This window comes from Halichoeres trimaculatus, unplaced genomic scaffold (assembly GCF_033239565.1).
Source record: "Halichoeres trimaculatus isolate MK-OKI-2021-1 unplaced genomic scaffold, fHalTri1.1 fHalTri1_scaffold_18, whole genome shotgun sequence".
In the NCBI taxonomy this organism is placed as follows: Eukaryota; Metazoa; Chordata; class Actinopteri; order Labriformes; family Labridae; genus Halichoeres; species Halichoeres trimaculatus.
This window is the reverse complement of record NW_027437196.1, coordinates 11,846,453-11,871,583: the sequence shown is the minus strand read 5'-3', so window position 1 is coordinate 11,871,583 and position 25,131 is coordinate 11,846,453. Positions and strand designations below refer to the sequence as shown.

Below are 25,131 nucleotides of genomic sequence, written 5' to 3'. Positions count from 1 at the left end.
CTCACCCCTGCAGGGCGGATGGAAGGATGGAGGATGGGAGCGAAAGAATACGATGGAGACGGCAAACAGAAGAGACAAACAGAGTGTCTCTCACTTCTCCGCTCCAGTGGACAGGAGGAATAAACCAGCAAAGACCTGCCTGCCTGCTAAACACATCTCCCTCTTTGTTGTCAGGTTGCAGCCTGAATGGGCCAGAGACGGCACATTTGAGAGGGGGGCTTGATGGGAGGGAGGAGAGGGATGAATGCCCAGAGGCTACTTTCAGACAGTGTCAACGACTGTTAAGCCTTCATGTCTGTCCGGCCCTCGTCCACGGTTCTTAACATAGACGTCGCTCATTCACGGCGGCTGACAGCCTCACTGCGCAGCGTCTATAACCGAGGTCTTGACAACTCATATCTTGGAGTCACTTTTATGAGCTTCCTATATTTAAGTTTCATGGGCAGTGAGTGCAAAAGGTGAGGACTTAGCGAACAGTCTTGGCAGGCGCATGGAAGTGGGCACCTGAGCTTGTGGGATTCAGACTCACCTTTCGCAAAAGGTTGATAAATACTCCACATGTCCCACCAATCATTCTCCCTTAGCGCTCTTTAAACGGTTACTCTGCAGAAGTCATTAACGTCTGCAATGAGGCGTTCAGGATGGGGTGGGGCTGTTGGGCGAAATAAATTGGAAAGCCCAGCCTAATGTTACATCCACTGCACTATCTAAGAGCAGAAATGGAAGGTATGTGCGCAAGTGTGAGCTTCACAGGGAGTGAATTTTACCAGTCGTCACCCAATAATGTTATGCCATTGGAAAATGCTGAAGGTGCAAATCTGCCAATGACACATCCCAGTGACTTTTACAGCTTTTAAAGGTCTTATCACTTCCTGTTCCTGTCATTGGATAAAGCCTTTTATCTCCTGCTTAGCAAAACCTTAAACTTACACAACCTGGTGCCTTGTGCCCTTCTTATTTTTTGTACAACTTTTTCGCACTTTCACAGAAATAATGAGACTCACCACAGAGACAATGAAAGGGAGGAAAACAGAATCCTCTCATTATAAGACGACCTCACAGCGACTTCTATGCCCAAAGTCCGATTAATCTCATCTCAAAAGGTTGTACCAACACGCTACAGAAGTATCGACAGGGAGGGAGGGAGGGGTTTGCGTTTTCCACTCCCTCCTCTGTACTACAACAGACACGCTGGTGTCCTCTTGGGAAGCGGAGATTGGAGTGGGCTGAAATGAAACAGGGCCACAGACAAATGGGCAGCCTCTGGAGGAGAGGATGAAACGAATGGAGCGAGAGGCACAGGAACACACACCTGCGTCCTGACATCTGCTGACAAAGGCATGCCCTTCTACTGGGCCACTGGGGGAGGGCGTGGGTGTGTGCAAAAGTGAGTTCGAAAGGGGCTCTTTGTGCGCGCGTGCATGCGTGTCTATGTGAAACTGTATCCAAGTGCATGTGAATGAGAACATGCAACGTGACCGGGGCTGATAACAACCTCCATTCAGGGGCCGAGTAAACATGCGCGGCTCCCAAGATATCGCCTTGGCCGGCTGGCAAAGAACATTGGTCAATCAAACACACATATACATACAAAGACACACACACACACACACACACTGAGGACAGAGAGCTGCAAGGTTTAAAGACGCCGGTTGCCTTCATCCTGCAACCTCAACGACTTACAGCTAAAAGCAAATTAGTAGTTTGCCACAGACACTTTTTATGTGTGAAGCTTGTTAAAAGCTTCAAACAGGGTGTGGTGGAAATTCTCAACATTTTCTGTCCTCGACAAAACCCCAGCGCTTCATAGCAAACAAGTTGGGACAGGACTTGTCAGGAGTCCTGGGATCAAACAGTGAAGCTGAGGAAGTGTGGCGAGCAGACGCATTCAGCGAGACACAACAACAACAACAGCAAAATAAATAAAAAACGTTCAATGGTAATGTTAGAGAACATTATTCAGCCTGTTTATCAAAGCCTGTCTTTAAGACAGAGTCACATCTGCGCTGCAAGGTTAGCCCTGCCAAGCAGGAGGAACACGTCCCTCTCTGGCTCAGCTCTCCTGTTGACCTTGTGTGTCTAGAGGATGTGTGGCGAGCCCCGTCTGGCATTTTGTGGGCCATTTAAGTTTGAAACCCAGTCGTTCGGTCTGCAGCTACAGCTCAGAGCCCACAGGGGAGCTGGCTCCGACTCCTCATCTTGGCACACATGGTGCTCCCCTTTTTCTCTTCTTTCTGCTCTCGTCTCCTGCTGCTGCTGCCTCTCCTGCTAACCCCGCTTTTCCCCCTCTCTTTGTTCCACTCCCCGAAACCTGCAATACCGGGCAGTGATGCTGTCTGTTCGAGGAAATGCCTCGTCAGAGCACTGAGCTGAGGAGAGCGATTGTGTCTGTCTGTAAGGGAGGAAAAAGGAGTCGGGAGAGACAGAGACTGTAAAGTGCATGTTTCTGAATTTAGAATAGGACCTGCCTTTTTCTTTACCAGACAGGCGCTTCAAAGGAGTGCAAAGTCACAGTGTGTAGAGCTGGCAGCAGTCTTGGGAAACAGGAAAATCATTGACGGAAGACACTAGAAAGGACTGCTGGATGTGTGTGCATGTGAGCGCGCGTGAATGTCTTCAGAAGTCAAAGCCAATGAGAAACCAGGAGGTCATAAGCAGCGAGCTCAGAGAGGAAATAAAACTATGAAGGTCAGGTAAAAAGGCTGAGTAAAACCACAGAAGGAGGAAGCGTGCGCATGATTCAGTGAGCTCCGCGCAGCCTGAGTGGAGATAGAAATGGGTTAGCTTGGTCTGTAGAGAGGGAATGAGAGCAGGATGAGGAATGAGCGCGCGGGGCAGAGCAGCTCGGGGGTTGCTGGAGTACACTCCGCTGCTGGCTGATAGTCGAAACCCTTCCCCGACCTGAACCTAAGCCACCTCATAAATCCCCCGCACTGGAAGACCAGGAATGTATTAAGTCATAGCAGCGGTGTTGACTCAGTCTAGGTGGTACTGCCGCCCACATGGCCGAGGAGGAACCCGAGTCAAGTTTGGCTTTAGACCTGAGGGCTGTGGGTTTGAGGCCTACATCAAGGGTTGTGTACTTCAGAGCAGGCGCCAATTATGACGGAGGCGGATGTTGCCGACCCTGCACTCCAGCGTCTGTGCAGAAAACTGGGAGATTTAGGCAATTAGTAAGACTTCTTTAAGGGTGCAAATGCAACTGACTTCAAGATGCAACAGAACACCCTGATCTCATATTTCTTTGACAGGAACAGCACGTCTGAAGCTTTAATGCAGTGGGCAATTTTATTACTGCAGGCAAGCTGATGGGCTAAAAAGCATATTCTTGCTCTATTGCTAAGCCTCCAGGGGACAGGGAGTAGTAAAGAGCCACTCGCTACCGATCCATATTGGCTATCTTAAGAGGCCCAGGGAGATTTGCGAATGAGGTTGCACTCTTCATTTTTCAAGACTGCGGCTACAGGATTTGGGTGTAAGGTTGGGAAGGGTGCAGGGTGTAACAGAAAGAAGCCAGGGGGGATTCTGGGTGTGTGGTGGTGGTGGGGGGCGTCTAAAAAAGGAGCTGGTGGGTGGGATGAAAGGGGAGAGGGTCCAGCCACAGGCATTTACCTAACCAAACACAGCTGTCGTGTGTGTGTGTGTGTGTGTGTGTGTGTGTGTGTGTGTGTGTGTGTGTGTGTGTGTGTGTGTGTGTGTGTGTGTGTGTGTTGTGCTTTGAGAGAGGAAGAAAGAGAGAAAGGATTATGGTAACACAAGCAGTCTGGCTCATTCAAATGGAGGGAAAACACCACAAGGCTCTGGCTTGTACAACACACACACTCTCACACACGAACCCTCCTCTCCTCCTCCTTCTCTTCTTCTCCCCTTTCCACCAGGGCCTCCATCCAGTGAGGGCGGCCAAACGAGGGGAGTCAGGCCCAGATAACTCCCTGTCTTATCCTAACAGGATTCAGTCTGTACACAAAGGCCTATAAGAATAATGAAAGGGGGGTTTGGGAGCACTTGAAGCAGGGTTAAGCGGCGTACACAACCTCCTCTCTTATGTGCTAAGAGCGTCACAATCCTCCCCAGACCTGAAAACAAAGGTTCTAATCACAGGCTAGCAACTTAAATAGTATTTACCGGTGGACCTAAGCCACAGAGACGGCCTCAGAGACAGAAGGCTCCCGACTTAAGCTGGGATAGCATGCAGCGCTTGTGATTGAATAAAAAGAAATAAATAAAACTAAAAAACAAACAAGCTTTGATCCTCTTTGTAAAGAGGCATGACCTAGAAAACCAGACCATAAGATTGCAGAGGGTGTTCTGAACAGACAACATAAACAAAAGCTGAAGTTAATTTTTCAGTGGTTTTGTAATTACCCCGTCAACCATTGATTTCAAAAGTTAATTTTCATAGTTGTTGATATTTTGAAAAAGTATATCTTAACTTAGTAAAGGTTACAGCTGCGGTGTAACTCAGGGTAAATTACAAACAGTATTATGAGTCCACATCGTATGGTAGAGCAATGATTCATCATAACTTTCAACACTGTCAGGTAACAAATTATCGTACAAACCTGCATCTAACACCAAATTGTAGCAGACAGTCTGCTGAAAGGGAGTATAACATTAAAGTAGGACTTAAGTGTTGGTGACAATCACAATATGCTTGGTAGGGGTCTGCACTCTCTGAGTGCTTTTCTAGTTAACTAAAGTGTTATTCTTTGATAACAGTGATTCAGTATTTTTATTGCAGGAATCAGGATGGGGTAATATTGCTGTATGGCTCTCACATCATGCAGATCCCATTTTAAACAGTCCAATATAATAAACCAACAATACAGAGCTGTTTCGCCATGTAAACTCTTGCAAAGATGCCTGTCTGCTGTTTTATAGTGTATATTTTATGAACCAAACTGTTAGGATAATTGCTCTTGAGTTGGTTTATGAAAACTGTTTTTTGATAAGCACTGCTTCAGTCATAACTTTATTTTTCAATTTAGAGTGCATCACAGCTTCTGTTGTGATCCTCAATGAGCCATGTAAGACTGTCTGACTCACAGGTGTTGCAAGCAGGTTGCACGTCCGTCACAAAATGATGCAATTTAATTTATTTCCCTGTTAAAAGAAAGATCAAGATTCAGTGGGTCATGTTCAAGGTACCATCGTTACCTTTATGTGTGCCAAGAAAAACCTGGAGTTAGACGATTTGCTTTGGCTGAGATTCTTAAAGTGGATGAGCATCGTAACAGATTATGCAAGGACTCATTAAATCAACAGCATACCAAAAAGGCAACTCCCTGTTTTAAAAATTCAAACAAGCTGCCAGTGTGTTTGCTCGCACTATGTGAATGTTTACGTTCACATTTGCGTTTAAATGGTGCTGTCAGAAATGTTATGGAGGAACAGGAGATAAGGTCATCCAGCTCATCTCTTTTTCCTGTCTTTTTAGAGATTTACTATCAGTGTTGGATGTGTGTTCAGAGAAATAAACGACAGCTTTTTGTGGAAAGTGAAGGCGAGTTTTGCGTGAATAAGGAGAAGGATATGCAGACGGCGAGGAGCGACAGGAACAGAGCAGGACAGGCTTGGGTGTCTGTGAGAGCACAGATTTGAGGCTAGAAGAGATGACTGAGTTAACCCCACAGGCTTGTCACATCCTATTCTCAGCTTCACTGAGCAAGTCGGGGCTGAGGACCAAAAAGGGTGCGAGTGCAGTAACGCGCTTCTGGCGAGCTCAACCCGGCTTAATGATTGGGAAGAGAGGACCGGGCTAAACCGAACTAATTTAAGGTTGGGGCCAGATGCACTCCATCAAACACAAGCATCACCTGATGAATCTGTGAGTCATGCAGCCGAGGGAGAGGAGGAATTTATTGCTTGCTTCCCATGCACACCAAGTTATTGTCAAATTAGAGACAAAATTAAACCGCATTGTGATATTTCTCCGCTCAGCCGCTTGACACGAGTGCAACTACTACAGTAAACTAATCTGTGAGACTTTAAGAAAAGGAGCATTAGTTGCCTCTCATCGCACGCCTGTCATCATTTTGTCTTCCAAAAATATTTATTCCCCAAAGCCAAATTGTCTTCCACGTGACAAAAAAAGAAGAGGGGGTGGTGTGTGTTTCTCCTCGTGTGTTTGTGTGTGCATGCTTGTGTACCACGGAGCGCACAGAAAACGCATTGTTGGCCAGCGCCGAAACAACACAGCAGATTGTTTCCCACTGACAAAGAGGGTCTGGTTTCTCATAGTGAAACAGGGCCGATTTACTGCCTGTGGCTTCAAAAAGACTGGAAACAGAAGCCATTCGACGAGAGAGAGGAGAGAGGAGCTCAGAGAGCGTGCAGCAGAAACGTTCCTGGCATTATTTAACCGTATAAAGGCGGGGGGAAGAGATAGAGAAAACCTCAAAACCACAGTGCTGGCAACCAATGACAGCAGGAAATCAGTTACACTAAATATAGCACACTTAAATTACACACTGAGAGATGGTGGTGTCTTCAACTTGCAGAAGAGGTGTTTAACTACAACCAGCCGCAGAGAAGTATTGCTCCAAGGCTTGGGTGATAAATAGTAGAAATAAGGATCAGGTTTCATTAAATAACCGGCCATAAAACTCAGCCTACATTCTTCTACCTTTTGTGAGAAGCAGTCCCCACACAGTAGCACTAACCTCTGGCAAGACCAAGGTGTTGTAGTACAGCACGTCTCCTGTTCAATCTCTACAGATGCCATTAATTGTTTATGGTCTACTGCTGCCCAACCTTGTGTGTAGGGTCTCTCAGTCTCTCGGCAAATTTTCCCCTCGTCTTTTCAGCTCAGCGATGCAGACGAAGAGTGGAGCAGCCCAGGATGTGTGAATCTGAGAGATACTTCTTTTTTGTTTAATATCCACACACAAACCAAAACAGCCATCTGTTACCACAGGCGTGGCGCACGTGAAGATCGCACAGTTTCTTCTTTCTTGTGCCTGCAGGTCACAAGTTCAGGATGAGATGAAGAATTCATGAGTCCCAGGGAAAAGTGCAAAGGCTACATTGGAGCTTTGGTTGGGGGTTGTACTAAGAACGTACATGTGATGCTGCGTTGTCTGTCAAAGATAAGGATTGTGGAGGAGAGACTCTGAACTGGGGCATAATGGCATTAAAAACAGTGATGGAATTAGTGGAGTTTGTGGAGCGTACACACGCAGCCGGGGGGAGCAACAGACAGAAGAAAGCGTTGAAAAGGAGCAGAAAGGGGAAAAAGAGGGCGGGGAAGGGGCCACACTTGGCTAATCAGATTTTATAGATTGACCGGACTAAAAGGCTGATGTGGCCTTTTGTCCTCCGAAATGCCTGGAGGTGTGCAGGCCTGTGTTTCGCAGGAGGGGGGTTGGAGGTCAGAGTGAGTTATTGAATGTCTACACGGGCCGTGACCATTGTTGTTGTGTCCCCCTCACGAGACAAAGTCAATGCCGGATTGAAATTGAAATTGATTGGCTGCTTGCAAACCAGTGACAAAGAGGATGTGTGGAGTGCTGAGATTAAATAGTTTGGTCGAGTTTTCACTTCTCAGCATCTTAACAAGATTGTTCTGAGTTTGTCGATTTACTCTATATTAGTGCTGTACAATTTCCAAAATTGTGAGATTAAAATTCAGTTTTAAAAAGTTTAAAATTCAATTTGCAATTTAGATTATCATTAGGAATGGGTACCTTTTACATTTGAAATGATCCGGTACCGATGCCCGGTACCTGGCAATCGGTACCGGTACTCAGCGGTAACAATTTTTTCTGTACTTTTTTGTGTTCATGTGCTAAAAAATACCAATTTGTTCAGTATCGAAAATATACATTTTTTCAATTTAACATATTTATTCTTCAATATATGACCTTGCAATGCTGTATTCATGTCTAATATGGAAAACCGCCTACTCCTCCACTCATTCAAAGTTACAAGGATGCATTTAGGTGCCTAAACATGGTGACTTTTGATTTCACATGAATCGGTACCAGGTACTTTTGACAGAATTTGGTCGGTAGGGATGAGTACCTTTCACAATCGAAACGATACAATACCGATGCCAGGTACCTGGCAATCGGTACCGGTACTCAACGGTACCAATTTTCGGTACTTTTTTTTTGTATATGTGGTAAAAAATATCAATTTGTTTGAAAATAAAATCTTATTTTTTTAAACATTTAATACATTTATTCTTCAATATAAATCCTTGCAATGCTGTGTTTGTGTCCAGCATGGAAAATCACCTACTCTACCACTTCCTCACAGTCACAAGGATGCGTTTAGGGACCTAAACATGGTACCTTTTGGTTCTGCATGAATTGATACCCGGTACTTTTGACAGAATTCGGTCGGTACCTATAAAAGTACCTAATTTGGTACCCATCCCTAATTGTAATATTATAAAGCAAGGTGCAGAGATTCTTGGAAGTTGTGAATTTATTAACACAGATGGTACAGTACTTTTTTAAGTACACCACTGGATAGTGTTTAGTTTAATTCAAGTTTTAAATGCTGTTTTTCGTTTGTTTTTTTTAAGCTTTTGTTTAGTTGAGTTTTTTCCTTATTTAAGTTCTGTAGTCTCTGGATCTTAATTTGTAGTACATAACTGAAACAACAGATGCTATGTATTTGAGTATGGGCTCACAAACTTGAGTGCTCTGGTTGGGGCACCCCAGTCTAAAAAGTCTAAACACACCCCTGCTTGAGAGTGCATAACTCCCTGCAGATATGTTATGTTGCTCTGCTCATCAGTGGATAGATGTACGCACTGATGTCCATGTAGTGTGCCTCTCCAATTTGAAGTTTATGTGGACTGCCGATCAGCAACCCATCACCCCGCAGTCAACATTCACAAATCATGATCCATCCATGTCACTGAAAAGAGAGAATTTTCTTTGGAAGGAAAACTGAGAAAAACTGATGTATATTTTTTTAACATTCTACAGCAAAGACTGAACAGAGTCTTATTTTCGAAGAGCAGCAGGTTTTGTCCAAATAATATTGTTTATCTGCAGGTGAAAGATCTTAAGCAAGCTCCTTAAAAATCCCCCACAGAAAACAGAATATTGAAGGAGAGGGTTTGAGTTTTTACTGATAACAGGTTGGGCTTAAACTAAACTTTTTGTGCTGTTGATACAGACATTAAAGCACATGTTCCCGTCATGGTGTTTGTGTCAAAGAGATACAAGAACATTTTTATGACATTCTAGTTTTTGCTGTTTCATTAGTTCTGTTTTTTTTGTCATAACCAGGCTGTGCAAAAAAACACACGCAGAGTCAGAGCAGCTGGTGGGCGGCAGAGAGGTTGTAATATTTGTAAACACACAGGTGCACATTTAGCCATTCACATTGCGAATCGTAGCCTTTTGCACCTTCCCAAATTGCGATTCAATTAATTGCACATCCTTGCACTAAATCAATTTAAAGTTTCTAGATACAAAGTTTTATTGACAGTTTCTTTAAATTGTAAATTTTAACTGTTTCCTTTTTTATTTACTGTTGCAACCATCATCATAAAAGCTTTTATTTTGAAAAGATTTGCTGAATGATCAAGAATATTTATTCAATACCACTTAGCGGCCCCGGAAGAGATCCTGTCTCCCACAAAAGACCAGACTCTGGTGGACACAGACGTATATTAAAATTAAAAACAACTTGGACCATTTACAGATGCATCCTTGAATAATTCAAACCTGCCCTACATATGGTGTTAAATATGCAGAATCGCCGCCAGCCAAAATCTCTCATCTTTTGGGAGGCCACAGCTTTCAAACCCCTCTCTAGTCTAAGTAGAGAAATGTTCGTGCTCCAGAAAGCGGACGTGGAGTCTGGATGTAGCCTCTAGTTTAGGGAGGGAGTAATGGCTTGTCTCAGATCTATGGAGGAGGAAGGAAAGGGAGGGTTCCCACCCAGTAATTTACTGGGGGCTTTGTAGGCCAACACCCTGGCTCGCTTTGTGATGATGCTCGTATTCTCAGTGGCAGAGGTAATCCAGGAAGTGTGCCTTATCAACTGTTATGAAAACACCCGGTGCCGGGGATCAACTTCCAGGCATCTCTTTATCAAGAAGGATATATACAAATATAAGAACAGCAACCTTTAAATCCGGAGATAGCATCGTAAACCTAAAACCGATGCAGGGCTGACAAACATCTGATAATGAAAAAGAGGTGAAAGCAGTACCTGTAGTACGAGCGGCTCCGGGTTGAATGCGAGGGTCATGAGCAGCTGCATTCTCTCCGTGTCCTTGAGGTTCTTCAGCAGGAAGCTGCCTGAGTCTTTGGTCTCAGCGTACCTGCGGACCACTCGGTCCAGCAGCCTCTGAGAGGGGCAGTGCACCAAGTCCGACCAGCCCTCCACCACCTCGGGTGTGAGAAGACGCACGTCCCCGTTGATCCTTGCGAACTCAGTCTTGTACATAGCTTGGATGAGGTCGCAGCGTGGCCGGCCCGTGGCTCTTTTGCAGATTTTCTGATCAATCTCAGCGAGCTCCTGGTTGGAGCCGAGGCGTTTCAGCACCACGCGCCGTGTGCCCTCCCTGGGCTCGCCGTACTGAGCAAAGTAAACATTCTTGACATTGAAAACGTCCAGGAATCTTAGCCGACCCCATGTCTCAAAGGATACCTGGCCGTTCATGAATTTCCGGCACCAGCTGGTGCCAAAGCAGGCGGGACACTTGTTGAGGTTGATGAAGCGTCTGTCTGTGAGCTCATTCTTCTGGAAGGAGGCGAACAGGTTGTGGGTGTTCATCAGCAAGATGACAAACAATCCCACTACCAGCAAGAGTTTTAGACAGCGGTAGAGGCGGCCCAGTTTGAGAGGCAGGAAGCACAGCATGATGGGGACAGGGGAGGGGCAGGGGGGTTCTCGAGGGACGGGGAGGACGATTGTCGGGGAGGCGAACCTCAGCGCCTCGCCGTCATGGTGTAACCAAGGCAGCTTCTAAAGTAGCACGTAGGGGCGAGGTTGGCACAGCTGCCCCGTGCCAGTCTCTGGCAGGGGCCGGTGAGTCATGTTCTCCCTCCTCTGTGATCGTGTGCAACCTTGAGCCAGCGGGCCTGAAACCAGGTGGAGAAAGAGAGAGGAGAACTCGTTACAAATAGAAGCGCTACATTTCATAACACAAAAATTGGCCCTTTTAGACCTTGATAACTGCTGAAAAAGGTGTGTTTAATTCATCTTCTGCTGGGCTTGCAACTTAAACAACCAAGTCCAAGCACTCAATACCTCCTATAAAACAAAAAGCACTTCCTCTGCCATATGAAATTGTCTCACAAATCTGAGTTGCCGGGGTCATTTGAGAGATTTCATTACTTTTTTTGAGCAGAAATGAGATGGCCCACAGCCAATGCAATAAACTTGTCTGTGCCTGTTTGAGCTCTTCCTCTTTGGGAATTCATTTCTTGTATACGTCCTCAGTATAGAATAAATAAAAGTATGGAAACAGACAAAACAAAGTGTCAGTGATGAAATGAAGAGGAAATGCACCACATCCTCTTCCAGTTAAATAAAATGCGCTGCACTCGGAGCAGGATTCCTCACAAGACTTTGCTCTGTCGCTGAAGAAGTATCCATCAAGCCACCTGAGTACTTCAACAGTTTCAGAACTGTATTGTGATAAATCATGCTGTGCTGAGTTTAACCTTTGATCAGCGTTGGCCTGCTTCGTTTTAATCATGCTTTGAAGTTGTTTCTTTGAAACGGCTGGTGTCACTAAAATAACATCGGCTGTGGTGGTGGTGGTGGTGGTGGGGGTGTGTGTGTGGATAACTCCATTAGGCGTATCGATGTCAGCTGAGGAGGGAATGGTGAGAGCTAAAGCGTGGAGAAGGGAGACAACAATCTGAGCTCAGCAAAGCCGCCTGAAGCCCCCCTGTAGTCCAACCCATGATGAAGCCATGTTAGACCTCCCAATCAGCTTTCTGGCGATGAGTCTTGTAAGTCGTCTAAGTGGCTTTAAGAAAAGACAATGACTCAGGCCATGCAAATTAGCCGTCCCCAATTAGAGCTCATTAGGACATGCCTATTAGGACGGCCGACTTGAGAGGGCACGGCTAACGAGCAGGCACAGTTCTGTGATTAGCGCGCGTGTCGATGGCTTCCTCGCGTTTTGCTTCTCAGATCGAAGCGAAGGAGATCCAGATAGACACGGGGGCTGGAGGCTGCCAAAAACAGCAGCAATTGTGAGGGGTGCACGGCTGTGGAGTGCCAGATAAGACGCTGCATGCTCTCCCTCTTCCTCTTCCTCTTCCTAACCTGTCTGAAAATACCTTGAGCAGATCAGTCCAGCATCCTCCTCATGTAAAAATAGGCCATATCCAATCAGGTGAAACTACAGAAAGCTTCTCTTTTCATTTGTTAAGCGATACAAAATTATGAATCATGCCTTTTTACCTCTTTTGTCAACACATTCCTCAAACAATGTGACTCAACAGTGAGCCGTGCACCATAAATAGGATGTGGATAATGAGAGCTGCAGACTTTCTTACTGTCTGGGAGAGAAGTTAAACTCACATCATTTCTTTAAACTGATGCAGTCTGCTTAAAATAAACAGCTACTGTAAATCTCATCGCCCAATCTGCAAAGAAAGAGGAACTTTTGATTTTAACTGTAAAAGCAATTTAATAGGAGGACGCGCTTTGAGTCTATAACTTCATCAACACATTTCAGGGATGCTCAGGGACAATCAGCAGCTTCAGCACCAGATACTAATCAGACTTTTTAATACTGAAAATCCACTGATGTCCTTTGATATACCGTTAAGGCCTGATGTGACATGCATGTCATTTCAGACAGCGCCATTGTTTTCAAGGCATGTGACCAATGTGCTGTGATTTACTGAAACACATGAGGAGGGGAAGTTTGTGTTACTTTGTGAGTTTGTGTTGCCATCTGAAATGACCTACACTTCACATCTGGTCTAAAGGGAAATACACATAAATGTTGAATCTGGTCTAAATGATCCAATATTTAAGGAAAATCTGAACTAAAATGAGTCTTTGGCTTGTTTCATTTAACTTAACCCGGTTGGTTTTGCTGTAAAAATCGTTGATTTTGCATGCCAAATCCAAGGCTGTTCTGAACACTACACCCATTAAACATAGGCAGTACATATTACGGAGACTTAATCATGATTTTTCCCCCTTTCATTGACAATTCTATCTTACCATTTTTAAATGAACTTAAATGTTGTCACAGTTTTTCAATGTTGTTGAAATTTAATTGAATGCAACCTAACTGTTACCACTACACAAAATGAACATATTGCATTAAACACATGGCTGTAGGACATCCCTAGTTAGAATTATTTTAACACTTAGGCTATGCTGTTGCTAATGCTAACATAACAAACTTGTCCTGTTTTTGAACATTTTTGCCTTTTTGAACCATCTGTCCCTGGAGAGTTACAGTAGGACACTGTTAGGCAGATGTTACTGCCGATTAATCGGTCGGGCCGATTATGCCTGTCACCGATTAATCAACATTGGCCAAAATGTAGCAGATTATAAAAAATTTTGCTCTGCAGAGATTCTGTCGCTCCTGTTCCTGTGTGTCTGTGTGTGTTGGGCTGTACACTGCCCGAGTGCCCGCCCCCTCCGTCCACCATTATCTAATGTAAGACTATAGAATGGCGTTTTATTGCGTGTTAGTTGCTTTTTTGTGAGATAGACAGAGATAAATGCTACTGTTAATTCACACGTCCACCATTATCTAATGTAAGACTACAATACGGCGTTTTAACGTCGTGCAAGTTGCTCATCGTTTGTTTACAGTTTTACTTTTTTTTCTACTGACTGTGTTTAAAGTTTGACTTCTTCATTTATTATTGTGTTTACAGCTTGTTCTTATTTATATTTGGTTTACACTACAGTTCTTATGTTGACAGTTTTATAATTAAATTTTTATAATTAAAAAATAATAGTGTTCTGTCTCTGTCTTGAATCATATGGGTATTATAATAATTTGTGTTCATATACAGTATATATCCTGTGTATATCAATGAATTCATTATATATATCAGCTGATATATTGGATATTGGTCAATATATTGGATATCAGTTTTTTTTTGCCCCCAGTATTGGTATCGGCATCGGCCCCAAAAATCCCTTATCGGTCGGGCTCTAGTCCATTCCCAAACCGCAGGGGGTGGTCTATCTCAAACGTACATCTAACAAAGCACTAAAAAAAGAGTCGAAGAAGTTCGCCTCTGTTTACAACATGACATATCTGTCCCCGAGATTTTTCCAGGTTCTTTTAACCAGTTTCTCTTCTCTTTCAGAGTGGCTGCAATTTCACGCCATGAATTATTTACTGCTCGGTCATCATGGTGATCTCTGTGTGACGAGTCATACAGATACCTGCATTTCTGCACTTCAACCACTAGGAGATCCTGTTTTTCCGCCATCTTGTCTGTGCGTCTCCGTAAAGCAGGTTAGAAATTTTCAAGTGTGCACAGCGCAAAAATTTTCGCCAAGGGGGGCATAGGTGCGAAAATGACGTCATTAGTCCGTACAAAGCTGCGCACACCTTGAGGACGCGTCAAGTATAAATCAGCCTTTAGCGTTCCACAGCTAACGTGAATAATAGGATGAGACAATTGGCTGAAATTCTGATCATTTATCAATACAAAAAAATATTCAGATGGTCTTTTCTGGGTGGAGATCAGGATCAGGACATCCCCGCACAAAACTATGTGATATCTCAGAATCTAAACTTCAAACTTCAAGAGAAGTGCCAAACAACCTCTCAGCTATATCTCCCCAGAATGAGCTAGAAGAACCCCAAAGCTGTTCCATTTCAACAGATATTTTCATAAAAACTGGGAAAAGAAAAACATATTTGGAAATACAACAACAACTTCTGAATGACTACCAAAAACAACTTCAGCTGGAGCCAGAAGGAAGCATGCCTTCCACAGAAGAGAGTGAGGGGAAGCTGTTGCTGGAGGGGAAAGCTGAATATCCCTTTGCTATACGATATCTCGATTCAAGTACCATTTAGCATTTGACACAGCCAGTCACGGCTGCACTCTTGGCCGCGAGAACCTCGGAGCAGATTTGAGATTTAACTTGGATCAGCAGAGGGCTCAGAGAGGACGAAACACAACCTCAGCCAAGCCTGCGAGGGTGATCACCTCTTCATCCCCCTTTTTTAAAGAAAGAGCTGGAAGAAGAGGAGAGGAGAGGAGGGGGAAGGAAAGGAAAGGCAGTCTGGAACAAGCCTTCAATCGAGACCTGGTCACCACAAAATAATGGGATGCATGAGCTGGGGGCTAAAACTGGAGAGCTTTCACCTGCTCTTAAGAGAATGTGTTACGCTTCAGTTACCTGTGGAACATTACCTGGATTAAAGGAGCAACTATGCTTATCACTAACTCCAAAGATGAAAAACATACAGTGTATTCAGTTTGTAAATAAGAGGCTTAAATGCTAAATTTGTTGACAATAAAAAAGTAAAACTCCATCACAGATGGCTTATCCTTGATCCTGCACTATTTTAGCATGAAGCAAGCAAGATTAAAATTGAAATGCTTTAAGATTTCAGAGTTTTATCGCCTGCTGTTGTTGCTGCTTCACACAGAATAATAGTGTGAATGAGGCCAAAACATTCAGCTTTATTGGAAGGATGGCACGGACGTTTACGGGGGGATGTTTTTCCCTGGTAATTACACCACCAAGGCTGCTTCTTGTGAATTTTATGCCTGTGTAACCTGCTTTATTTCCCTCCCTCGCTGTCTGTTATCCGAGTGCTGTTTAACAGGACGTCCACGTTGGAAAAACAGGCTGTGTGGTGAGGCTGCAGATTTTGTCAAAGTTAACTGGAAGCCCCCAAAATCACAGCCAGATGCTTTGTATCCCAACACAGATGTCACCCACTGGAAAAGAGGCCAGTGAAATTTAAAGCAGTGTTTTCTTTCGGATGAAACTCATCGTGCCCAGAGGAAACTTGTGTTTTAAATTAACCCCCCTCCTCCTTGCCGTCCTCCTCAGTGCCTCCACGAGGGATGCACAATACCCTGTTTGGAATAAGCAACCAATTACCCCTCGTCATACAGACCTGCTGCAAAAAAAAAAAAAAGTGGAGGAAAGAAACTTTTTTTTCTTTTTTGGGGCGCACTCAGTCTACAAAGTAGTGTGGTGAAGGCTTAGAGAGGAAAAGAGGGCAAATCAAAGGATGGCTGACTCCTCATGCATGTGGGATGAGTCTCGCATTCGAAATGTTCCAAGTTTGGCAGATGTTAAAAGCCGCAAAATGGCTCATTACTGGGACAGAAGAGGCGCAAGATAAAGAAATAGGCCCCGTGTTGGCTTAAAACAGAATGACAAAGGTCGAGACGGAGCGAGATGACATGGTAATATCCTAATATTTCAACTTTTTATTAAACTTAGATTTTGACAGAATAACCCAGATAAGAAAGAGCGTGTTATAAAAGGAAATTTCTTTCTGGAATAATCTTCTCCGCAGCTCATTGTGAGAAACTGGTTTCTGATAATACAGCACAGGGGGCAAAGCTACTTGCAGGCTAACCCATTTCCTTCACTGCACCTGAGGCTAAACTTCATTATGATATAATGAAGTCAAGCCACACATGAACATGGCTGATTAACTCCACTGGAAATGCAAAAGAGGGTGCGAGGAAGAAGAGGGCTGGGGTGCAAAGGAGGAGGAGGAGAAGCTGCATGGAAGTGTAGCTAACAAAGAGCAAGGTGAGGGGAAACTTTGAGTTATTCCTCTTGTAGTGGAAATGGAACTGGAAGAGATCACTCCGAGCAGAAGTTCACCTATCTCTGAATAGACTCGCATGAACGTGTCGATCCCTTGAGAGCGCATCACCACCAAGCCCGTCCCAAAGCTCAGAAAAAGCCTCCTCTGACCCCCCCTCTACTCCCACTTTCATTGCAATGTGCAGCTCTAGCTGGAGAGAGGAACTACTGTTGCCAAGGTTATCGACTGTGGGAGTCAATAATGTTTGATCACAAAAACATTCAGCCACAGCCGGGTTGCCTCAGTACAGCAAACACGGACACACTGATGGATGGATATAAATGACTCTTACATTCACATACCTAATGGAAAAATTGAATTATCATAACACAAGCACCAATTAGTGGCATCTCAACATGAAGATGAGTCCATTCATCTCTGGTCTGAGCCACACTCAGAAAGGTTTTTATGAGAATATCAATGAAATCACTTCTGCTGTGAAAACCTACCCTCATTTTTCAACTCATTTTTTCTTCAGTTCTCTGAAAGTTTAAAAACTTATGTACATAAAATGTTAGATCAATGATGAAATACGTCGTCCGAGTGAAGTAGCACCAGAACTAATTACAACAACCTATCAAAACCGTCTGCACCGTAAACAAATGGGATCTAACATTCCAGTGCACGGCGGTTAAAAATGATGACATATTTACGACACGGCCTGAGATCATCTTTAAATTAATGTGGCTCCATCTGTTATAGAATGTTTCATCTGATTGTTTGAGCGTGGAGGTCAAAAACACAAAATGTACCTCCCCTCTGGGAGCTTTTAGGCTACAATTACGAGACGTTCCCTGCTGAGCGCTGAGAAACATTCAAATCAACCACCAGCAGAATGTCTTAAGTGCATCAGTCTGTTTTCATAGTTCCCTCGCCAACTAACCTTGCAGAAAAGGCTCCACAATTAGTCTCCTGATAGGGAAAAATTAATTCGAAGCAGCACATTCTATTCATTAGACTGTAAAAAGAAAGTCCTTAGAACTTATAATAGGCTAAGCCTCCTTCTTTTTTTAGACTTAACAGTTCGGCTTTAATCGGTTTTCCCTAGAAGAAATCAAGGGCATAAGTCTACAAAGAGCATGCAATCACAGAGATCTCATGGTCAAGTCAATTTCTTGCAAAATATGCTTTTGAGCTTCTCTGCCTGGTGGAAAAAAATGCTTAACCTGCTGCTTTCTAACATTAACTAGGAAAAGAAAACAAACCATGTTGGTCAAGAGGAGACCTGTTGAGGTAGCATTGTTTTTTAAGTTGTCAACTACAGTTTTTTCTTCATTCAAACAGCAACAGGCGCAGATGTTAAAGGTTAAAAAGGTTGTTACCGTATTACCTATCGTGCTCAACTGCTTGTTTAATACAGGAATTACGCTCCGAAGCACTTTATTGGATTTAATTTTAAAGACGTCATTAGGTTTGTGTTCAGGTACCTGCAAAGCGATGATACGACAATCACAAGTGCCAGTGGTAGTTGTGTTATGTGTCAACACTAGCTGGTCTATTCGCAGTAATAATAAACTTCCTGTCGCAGTTTAGAGGATGTGGGGATCTGATAAGGAGTTTGTTTCTAGAAAGCACTCTTTCATTTCTGCATTCAGCCTCTCCTAAATGTTGAGCATCATCTTACTGGACTTCAAGGCAGTAAAGTTTTGGGATTTAATTTTCTATTAACGCCGCAGCAATGACAGAAATGCTGCAAAGTTCATGTTAAATTAACGTGATGGTGGTTTTTTCCAATTTTAGGTTTAGTTCAGAGTACAGCAAAGATCAGAAACATGCGAGAAACAAACCTGTGTGACTTTTCCTCTCCGGGTCTGTGGTGTAGTGTAGAAATGCTTAGCGCTCACTTGATATCATTCTTCAAAGTTCCGTTCACTTACAAAGCGGGCGACGGACACTTCAAATCACAGCCCGCAATATGTAAACCGAAAACAGCCACGACGGAGATCTCTATCAGGCAAACTCACACGGGCTTCCCATTTCTAGCTCCTAGGTACCTAGCCAGCTAGCCTGCTAGCTGCTGGAATAAACAGTTGGGTTGTCGAGTCTTAACTCTTCATATACCGGCTGTTTCCGACTGGACGACGCGGTCCTCCTCACAAAGGGCAACAGCGTATGTGTTGTCCATTAACGTCCATTTCTTTCCGCTTCTCATGAGTCCATTTGTAGTCGCGGAATTGTCTCTTTCCTTCTTCTCCGAGGCGGCAGCTCACTCCTCTCCAACACCACAATGGGTTCTGTTTCCACTCTTTTCAACACCAGCCTCTTTAGCCTTCACGACACCCGCTGTCTGTTTGCGGCCGCGGTTGCTGAGCGACTGTTCTAATATTGTCTCGTCTGAAACACCGCCCCCAGTGCAAAGTTTGCCAAGATATCTATTTTTTTCTGTCTACGAGGACCCGTCAGCACATTATGTGAGCAAAAACTTACACAAACACCTAACTCAAATTTTAATTTAACATGAATATAATAGGGGGAGACGCCTCTTAAGAAGCCTATAGACTCAAGAAACGCAATAATGCTGGGCTGTATGGTGATCATAACTTGACAAAAATCAGAGAGGGAAATTAAACTGAATTCATTACAACGCAAAGATCACCCTGTGGAGATAACACAAGTGAGACAAAGGGAATGCTAAGACAACTGTCTATAAATATTTAATTGGGTTGCAAGGCTGCAGCATCCACGTATGAAAAAATCATCGTTTTCCTCATCAAGAGAGTAAAGGTGGGGGCTGTCTTTACATCAGTATCTGCAGTAAGAACAGAGCAGGTTAATTTTATCCATATTTGGGAAGAGTTTGACTTACAAAACCTTAAAATTGTAGTGCTGCATCATATGTTTTCATGCTTCTTCCACAAGTTTTGTAGATATTTTTGCGCATCATTCACAATAAGTCATTTTGCCTGAATCCAAAATAGTTTCTGAGTAAGGCATATGATTAATTCACTCAGTGAAGGGACAGTGAGTGAGCATTCAATATCTCAGCCCTGGGGAGCAGCACATGCATTTGTTTGTGTTTACTGCCACCTGCTGGAATATATAAGGCCGACAACGACAGGTTGGTGCGTTCAAGTACTCGAAGACATCGCACTGATAGAATTTTTAGATCATAGAAAAAACAACAATGGCACTGTCCTGCTGTTATTCAAACAGTTTTCCTTCATTGCGTTTACCTGTACGTTTTCAGACTGGAATTTTGATGAAGTCTTCCATGGGCTGCTGTTTTGTTTTCCTTTGATTTGCACAATACCACAGAATTTTATTCAGATGTGCTCTGACTGCTGTATATTTGGAATGACAAAAGTTTATCATCTAGAGGCAAGTCTTATTGCTACATGTTTCATAAACCTTGATGAATGAAATTGCACTACATAGACTTTAAACAAGCTTATATTTATGTTTCAAAAGCAATAGGAAAAGTGAACGAGTCAGATACTTTATTTTCATGTCTACACTGGTCAGTATTCATCACACAATTCAAGTAGAATACCTAAATCTTATTCGTCTTTGTATCCTTTGGCAGAAAATAACATCGATTTTTAAGAAAAAAATAAAGTGATACTAAATACATTAAGAACAATTTTAAATAAATAGGTAAATAAATAAATAGGTAAATAAATAAATAAATAAATGTAAAAAGTAATGTGTGTCTCCAGCTTCGGTTTGAATTAATTCTAAATGCCACTGTCAACGTGCGACCTTTAAAACGAAGATTTCCGAGTTCTCTTAAACGTAGCACGAGCACCCCGGTGCTGCTGATGCGGATGTCGCTGCAGCTGCTGACATGCATACAAAAGTTTGTTTCCGAGAAGTTTCACCTGAGCTTTGGAGATGGCGAACGCTATGAAGCACAGGCAAGATAATACAGCATTATTGGTGCTAACTGCTGTCGGCTTGGCACTCGTTACCATTCTCAGTGTGTGGAAGTTAAAACAGTTCAAATACAAACTTATACATGAGACTGGCGGTGCAATGTTTTATGGTAAGTTGCTTTAGCATAATACGGAAGCCGTTATTTTGCAACACAATCGAAACTCAGGTTAAAGAAGTCTGACCATTAGCTTATAATAAATCAAGAAAGTTGGTTAAAAATAAGTAAAGCCATTTAATCATATTATTTTGCCTAATTGTTATGGTAGAGAAGAGTTTAGATCTATGTCTATGACAAGTTAACTGAACTGTAAAGATTTTTTTTCCTTGTTGACTGATATGAGTATCGATGCTCTTTAGAGAGACTTTGAAAAAAATGAGTGTCAGGGACAAAATTTACTATCTGAAATGACTGCTGTAGGGTAGGTGTCAGGCAGAATACTGTTAAGAGTACTTTTTCCACATTTTCTTTATCTTCTTTTTTTCTGCCGACCAAAAAAGGGATTGCATTTCAGTTTGTTTCATATCATGATAAAATCTTCTCAGGAGATTTAGATGTGATTTTACAGATGCAATAAATGTTGACCTGAGATAATCACATTGTTCTACGCCAAGGTTACATCATCTCTAAGGTAGCCCAGATACCATGATAAAACTCAGACTAGCATCATGCTTTATCGTTTAATATTTATTTGGAAGGTGGATCACGTGTACTTCTTATTAATAAATTGTAATAAGAAGATCTAAACAGATTTTTGTTGGAATATGTTTATGAAAGCACTAATTGTCTCACTCTTCTGCAGGTCTGCTGGTTGGTCTCACAGTGAGATACTTATCTGACTCAGGAGCACATTCTGTCAACATGGAGACTGTGTGCCGCTGTGATGGACTCAACATCACTCCTCACGTCTTGACGATCAACGTGACGTCTCACTCTCACTGTTTTCGACGCATCGGGAAGGTCAATGAAAGATGCCCGCCAGTCTCAGCCCCTCATATGGTAACCATGGTGATTAGATTTTTTACTTGCACCTCTAATGTTACAGAGGTGAGTGTTTTCTGTGGAGAGGTGCTGCAGTGAAAACTTGTGAAAACATTCGCTTCAAAGCCTGCGTGATCGATACTGCAGAGAGAGCACAGGAAGATGCTGCCTCATACAAAGCGTTTCTCTTTTGCTCTGATATTGTTCCATTTTCTCCAATATTTGTCTTTATATCCTTTCCTTTGATCACATTTACACCCTGTCCCTTGTGTGTGCTGCTTATTTACATCAACAGTGTCCTCTAATGCCGCTCACTTATTGGTTTTCCTCTGAATTACTTGCACGGTCTGTTTGTTATTAAGGAAGCAAGAAAAAGGTGGTACCGAGAGATAGTGGGCTGCAGAGCAATTTAACCTATATTAGGGATTTATTAAGGAACAGATAGCAGAGATAACAGCTTCAGATGTGCTTTGAGGACAAGAGGAAATTACAAGGCAACTAAGCAGAGAAACCAATAAACAAACTATACACAAAGACTATAGCAGGAGAAACAGAGAGCTGGACCAAAAATGCTCTGTACTCAGTTTTCTTATAATTACATTTCTGCCGATAAAAGTTGAACACAAACACTATTTGCTTCGTAATGTAAACATAAAGAACTACTACAACACGCTACGCTTGAAATGACCAGATGAGAAGATGTGAGATAAGCAGGTAATCTCAGAGCGTAATGTAGTTTCTTCCTCTTAAACAGAGACACGGCTGATGCAGCGCCAGACACAAAAGACAGAAATAAATGTGACCAATTATTAAGATCACAAAATATGGAGCAAACTATAAATTGGTTACATTTTTGCATTACAGAGATGCTTTTCTATTAGCTTCAATCACCAAGTTCCACTGCTTACTGACCAACCTGCAATGAATAATGTAATTTAAAGCTCCTGTGAAGAGTTTTTGACTCTTGATATATATTTGATACAACAGATTCCAAAATAGTTTAGATGCTCCTAAATGATCCACAAAAGCAACCAAGAACATCAGGGATAAAACATGTTACTTTGACTTATCTATTTTAAAACCCTGAACCCGCTGCCACAGGGTAGGTGTCAGGCAAGGTGATACACTATAGCTGAAGCAGCATTTTTTCAATATCTTATATGACAAAAAAATTCAGCGAGAGATATATTTCACTCATTAAAGAAATTAATGAGGGTGCAAAAATGAGGGTGCAAAAATCGTCTCGAACTAATAGATCCTCACGGGAGCTTTACAGTTTTTTTCAGTTGCTTTGGTACATTCCTTGACTCATCCTAGCAATTCGCAAAAAAGTAAGTGCATTTCCCAGAACAGTTTGTCCAAATACAAAACACCATGGATTACCTGCTAAAGCCAGTCTCTTTTTCAAAATTCTTTGTTCATCCCTCAAAAATAAATATCTGTGTCAGTGAACGTGTCAGTGCATCAGAATGACAAGTCCTTGTGTCATGTATGGATGGGACAGTCAAAGTGCTTAGTCATGTTTTCAGTACAACAGTTAACTCTGGAAGGACGTTCTGGTATAAACTATGGCTAAAGTTTCGATGACAGTTATTGTTAATTGTAACTTGCATCATAGTGTATGTGGGAGATTGCTGGCAAGAGACCAGACAAAATTCACTTTTTCACTTTAACTGTTTGTGCTGTAATTTGTTGACTGACCCCATCATTGGGATACAAAAAGGAGAAGAAGGCACTGCATAGCACAGAGAGAAAAAAAGTAGAAATGTGAACATAGAACAGTGTCTTAGGACGCGGTCACACTGGCCATCCAAAACGTCCCGTGCTTAAGCACGATTGCCCCCCTGCAGCGCCGATCCCTAGCTGGAGAGTACGGCCGGCGGTCACACTACCCCAATATGAACCAGACTTTACCGGGTATCAGACACGCGCACAACCCGCCTACGTCATCGTGAAGCATTTGTTTACATGAAGCGCGATCTCATCAGAGTCAGCACAATGAGACACAGAGAGCACTGCTACAACTTTAGAGACTTTTGGGCTTATATTAAGTCGTTTTTGCCCGACACAGCCCTCTAACACCCCCGCTTTGTTTAAAATGACTGTCGAGAGATGCGCTTGTGGTGATTATACATAATGGATCGCACGCGCTGTCCGCGTGCTTGTGCTCGTGCATGAAGTAAACCGTGCCGAAGCCCACCTCTTCGAAGCATGCCGAAGCATGGAAGGGAATCGTGCTTGAGCACGGTACAGTTGCGGTCACACTGGCCATTCCAAACGTGCTTTATGGCTGAAGCGTGCTTAGGCACGGCACGATTGGCCAGTGTGACCGCGTCCTTAAGGGAAAACTGTTCATGCAGTGCTGTGGGAATAACAGTGCAGTGCAGTCTTCCTACACTTCCTTATGTTCATGTATGTTGGGCCGCAAATTTTCATCCACATCACAACAAAGATCTGTCCACAAAAAGTCTGAATGATTGAGGACACAGTTATTCTCCCAACTTTTGGCTGCATCCTTCAACCAACCTCAGCCATTGTGAGCTTATGATTGAGAACATGGTCGACAAGTGACAGATCTTTATTGTCCTTCTACAGTAAATTTGTTGCCATTGTCTGTACAGAGGAAAGTCCATATACATACTCACCAGTTGATGGCTCATGAGATGAACCTTTGAGCTATTTCAGAAAACTGTTGATCATTGAATGATCTAATATTTCACACATTCCCATTTGTTAGAGAAAGTCAAGATTGACCAGGGAGCAATTTACCAATCCAGATAGATTTAGAAAAGGGAAGTTTAATGGAATTGTGTGGAAAGATGCTTGACATGTTATGATAACTAGTTCAACCTTTGTGAATGCAAAGACTTATGCCATGAACTCATGACTAAATATTGTGGAGGTGAGACTATTCAACAGAAACCTATGATAATCCGTTTTGATCAACATATCATAAACAGTTGATAATGAAGGAAACAGCAGAGAGAAAAACAAAGCAACTGAGAAAAACTGTAAGGTAAGATATGTATGCTATGAATACTGCAATGATATTAGTTTCCAACATGTGCGCAGTTGTTTTTCAATACACTTTGTATTCCTCGAGTCACAAGTCTCTTTTTATTTTTCATTTTCAACAAGTTAAAAGTAAATTAGCTATTTCCAGTGTCAACTATCTCATTTTAAAAAAGACACACAAATGATCCTAACCATAAATTGCAGTGTTTGTGAAATGTTTTGTTGCTATACTCACAGCAATACATGTTTAAAGGAAGGTAAAGAAAGCTTTAATAGCTGCCAAGCCTTGAGACGTGCCTTTGGTTTTCTTTTAATATCGCTACTTTTTTTCTGGCTTGGTTTTATATTGAGTATTTGAGAGGTCTGTCAAACCAAAGAAGTTGCCCCACAAGCCGAGGCTTCGCCCAATTCATGTCCAACAAGCACTGAAGGAAATGAAATGAGCGTATTTGAAAATGTGATTCCTATTCCCCGAGCAATATTTTAACCAGACAGCGAGCGAGCA

At 42.8% G+C, this 25,131-nt stretch overlaps 2 protein-coding genes across 3 annotated transcripts in view; one reads left to right on the top strand and one right to left on the bottom strand.

Moving 5' to 3' along the window:
- The window catches only part of dipk2ab (divergent protein kinase domain 2Ab), a 33,082-nt gene extending 14,045 nt beyond the window's left edge, over positions 1-19,037 (bottom strand). The window contains exons 1-2 of the mRNA XM_074693842.1: positions 18,547-19,037; positions 10,177-11,051 (exon numbers count right to left, since the gene is read on the bottom strand). Coding sequence (XP_074549943.1) covers positions 10,177-10,830 — 654 coding nt within the window. The 5' untranslated portion in view covers positions 10,831-11,051; positions 18,547-19,037. The remainder of the gene's footprint in view (positions 1-10,176; positions 11,052-18,546) is intronic.
- Positions 19,038-20,532: 1,495 nt separating this feature from the next.
- LOC141807415 (sodium/hydrogen exchanger 9-like) overlaps positions 20,533-25,131 on the top strand; it is a 109,201-nt gene continuing 104,602 nt past the window's right edge. Inside the window, exons 1-2 of one of the 2 annotated variants that reach the window (XM_074693422.1) lie at positions 20,533-20,741; positions 21,433-21,629. In XM_074693422.1, the coding sequence (XP_074549523.1) occupies positions 20,591-20,741; positions 21,433-21,629 (348 nt within the window). In that variant the 5' untranslated portion in view covers positions 20,533-20,590. Of the gene's footprint in view, positions 20,742-21,432; positions 21,639-25,131 lie in introns of both variants that reach the window. The other variant, XM_074693421.1, reaches the window with a different exon arrangement.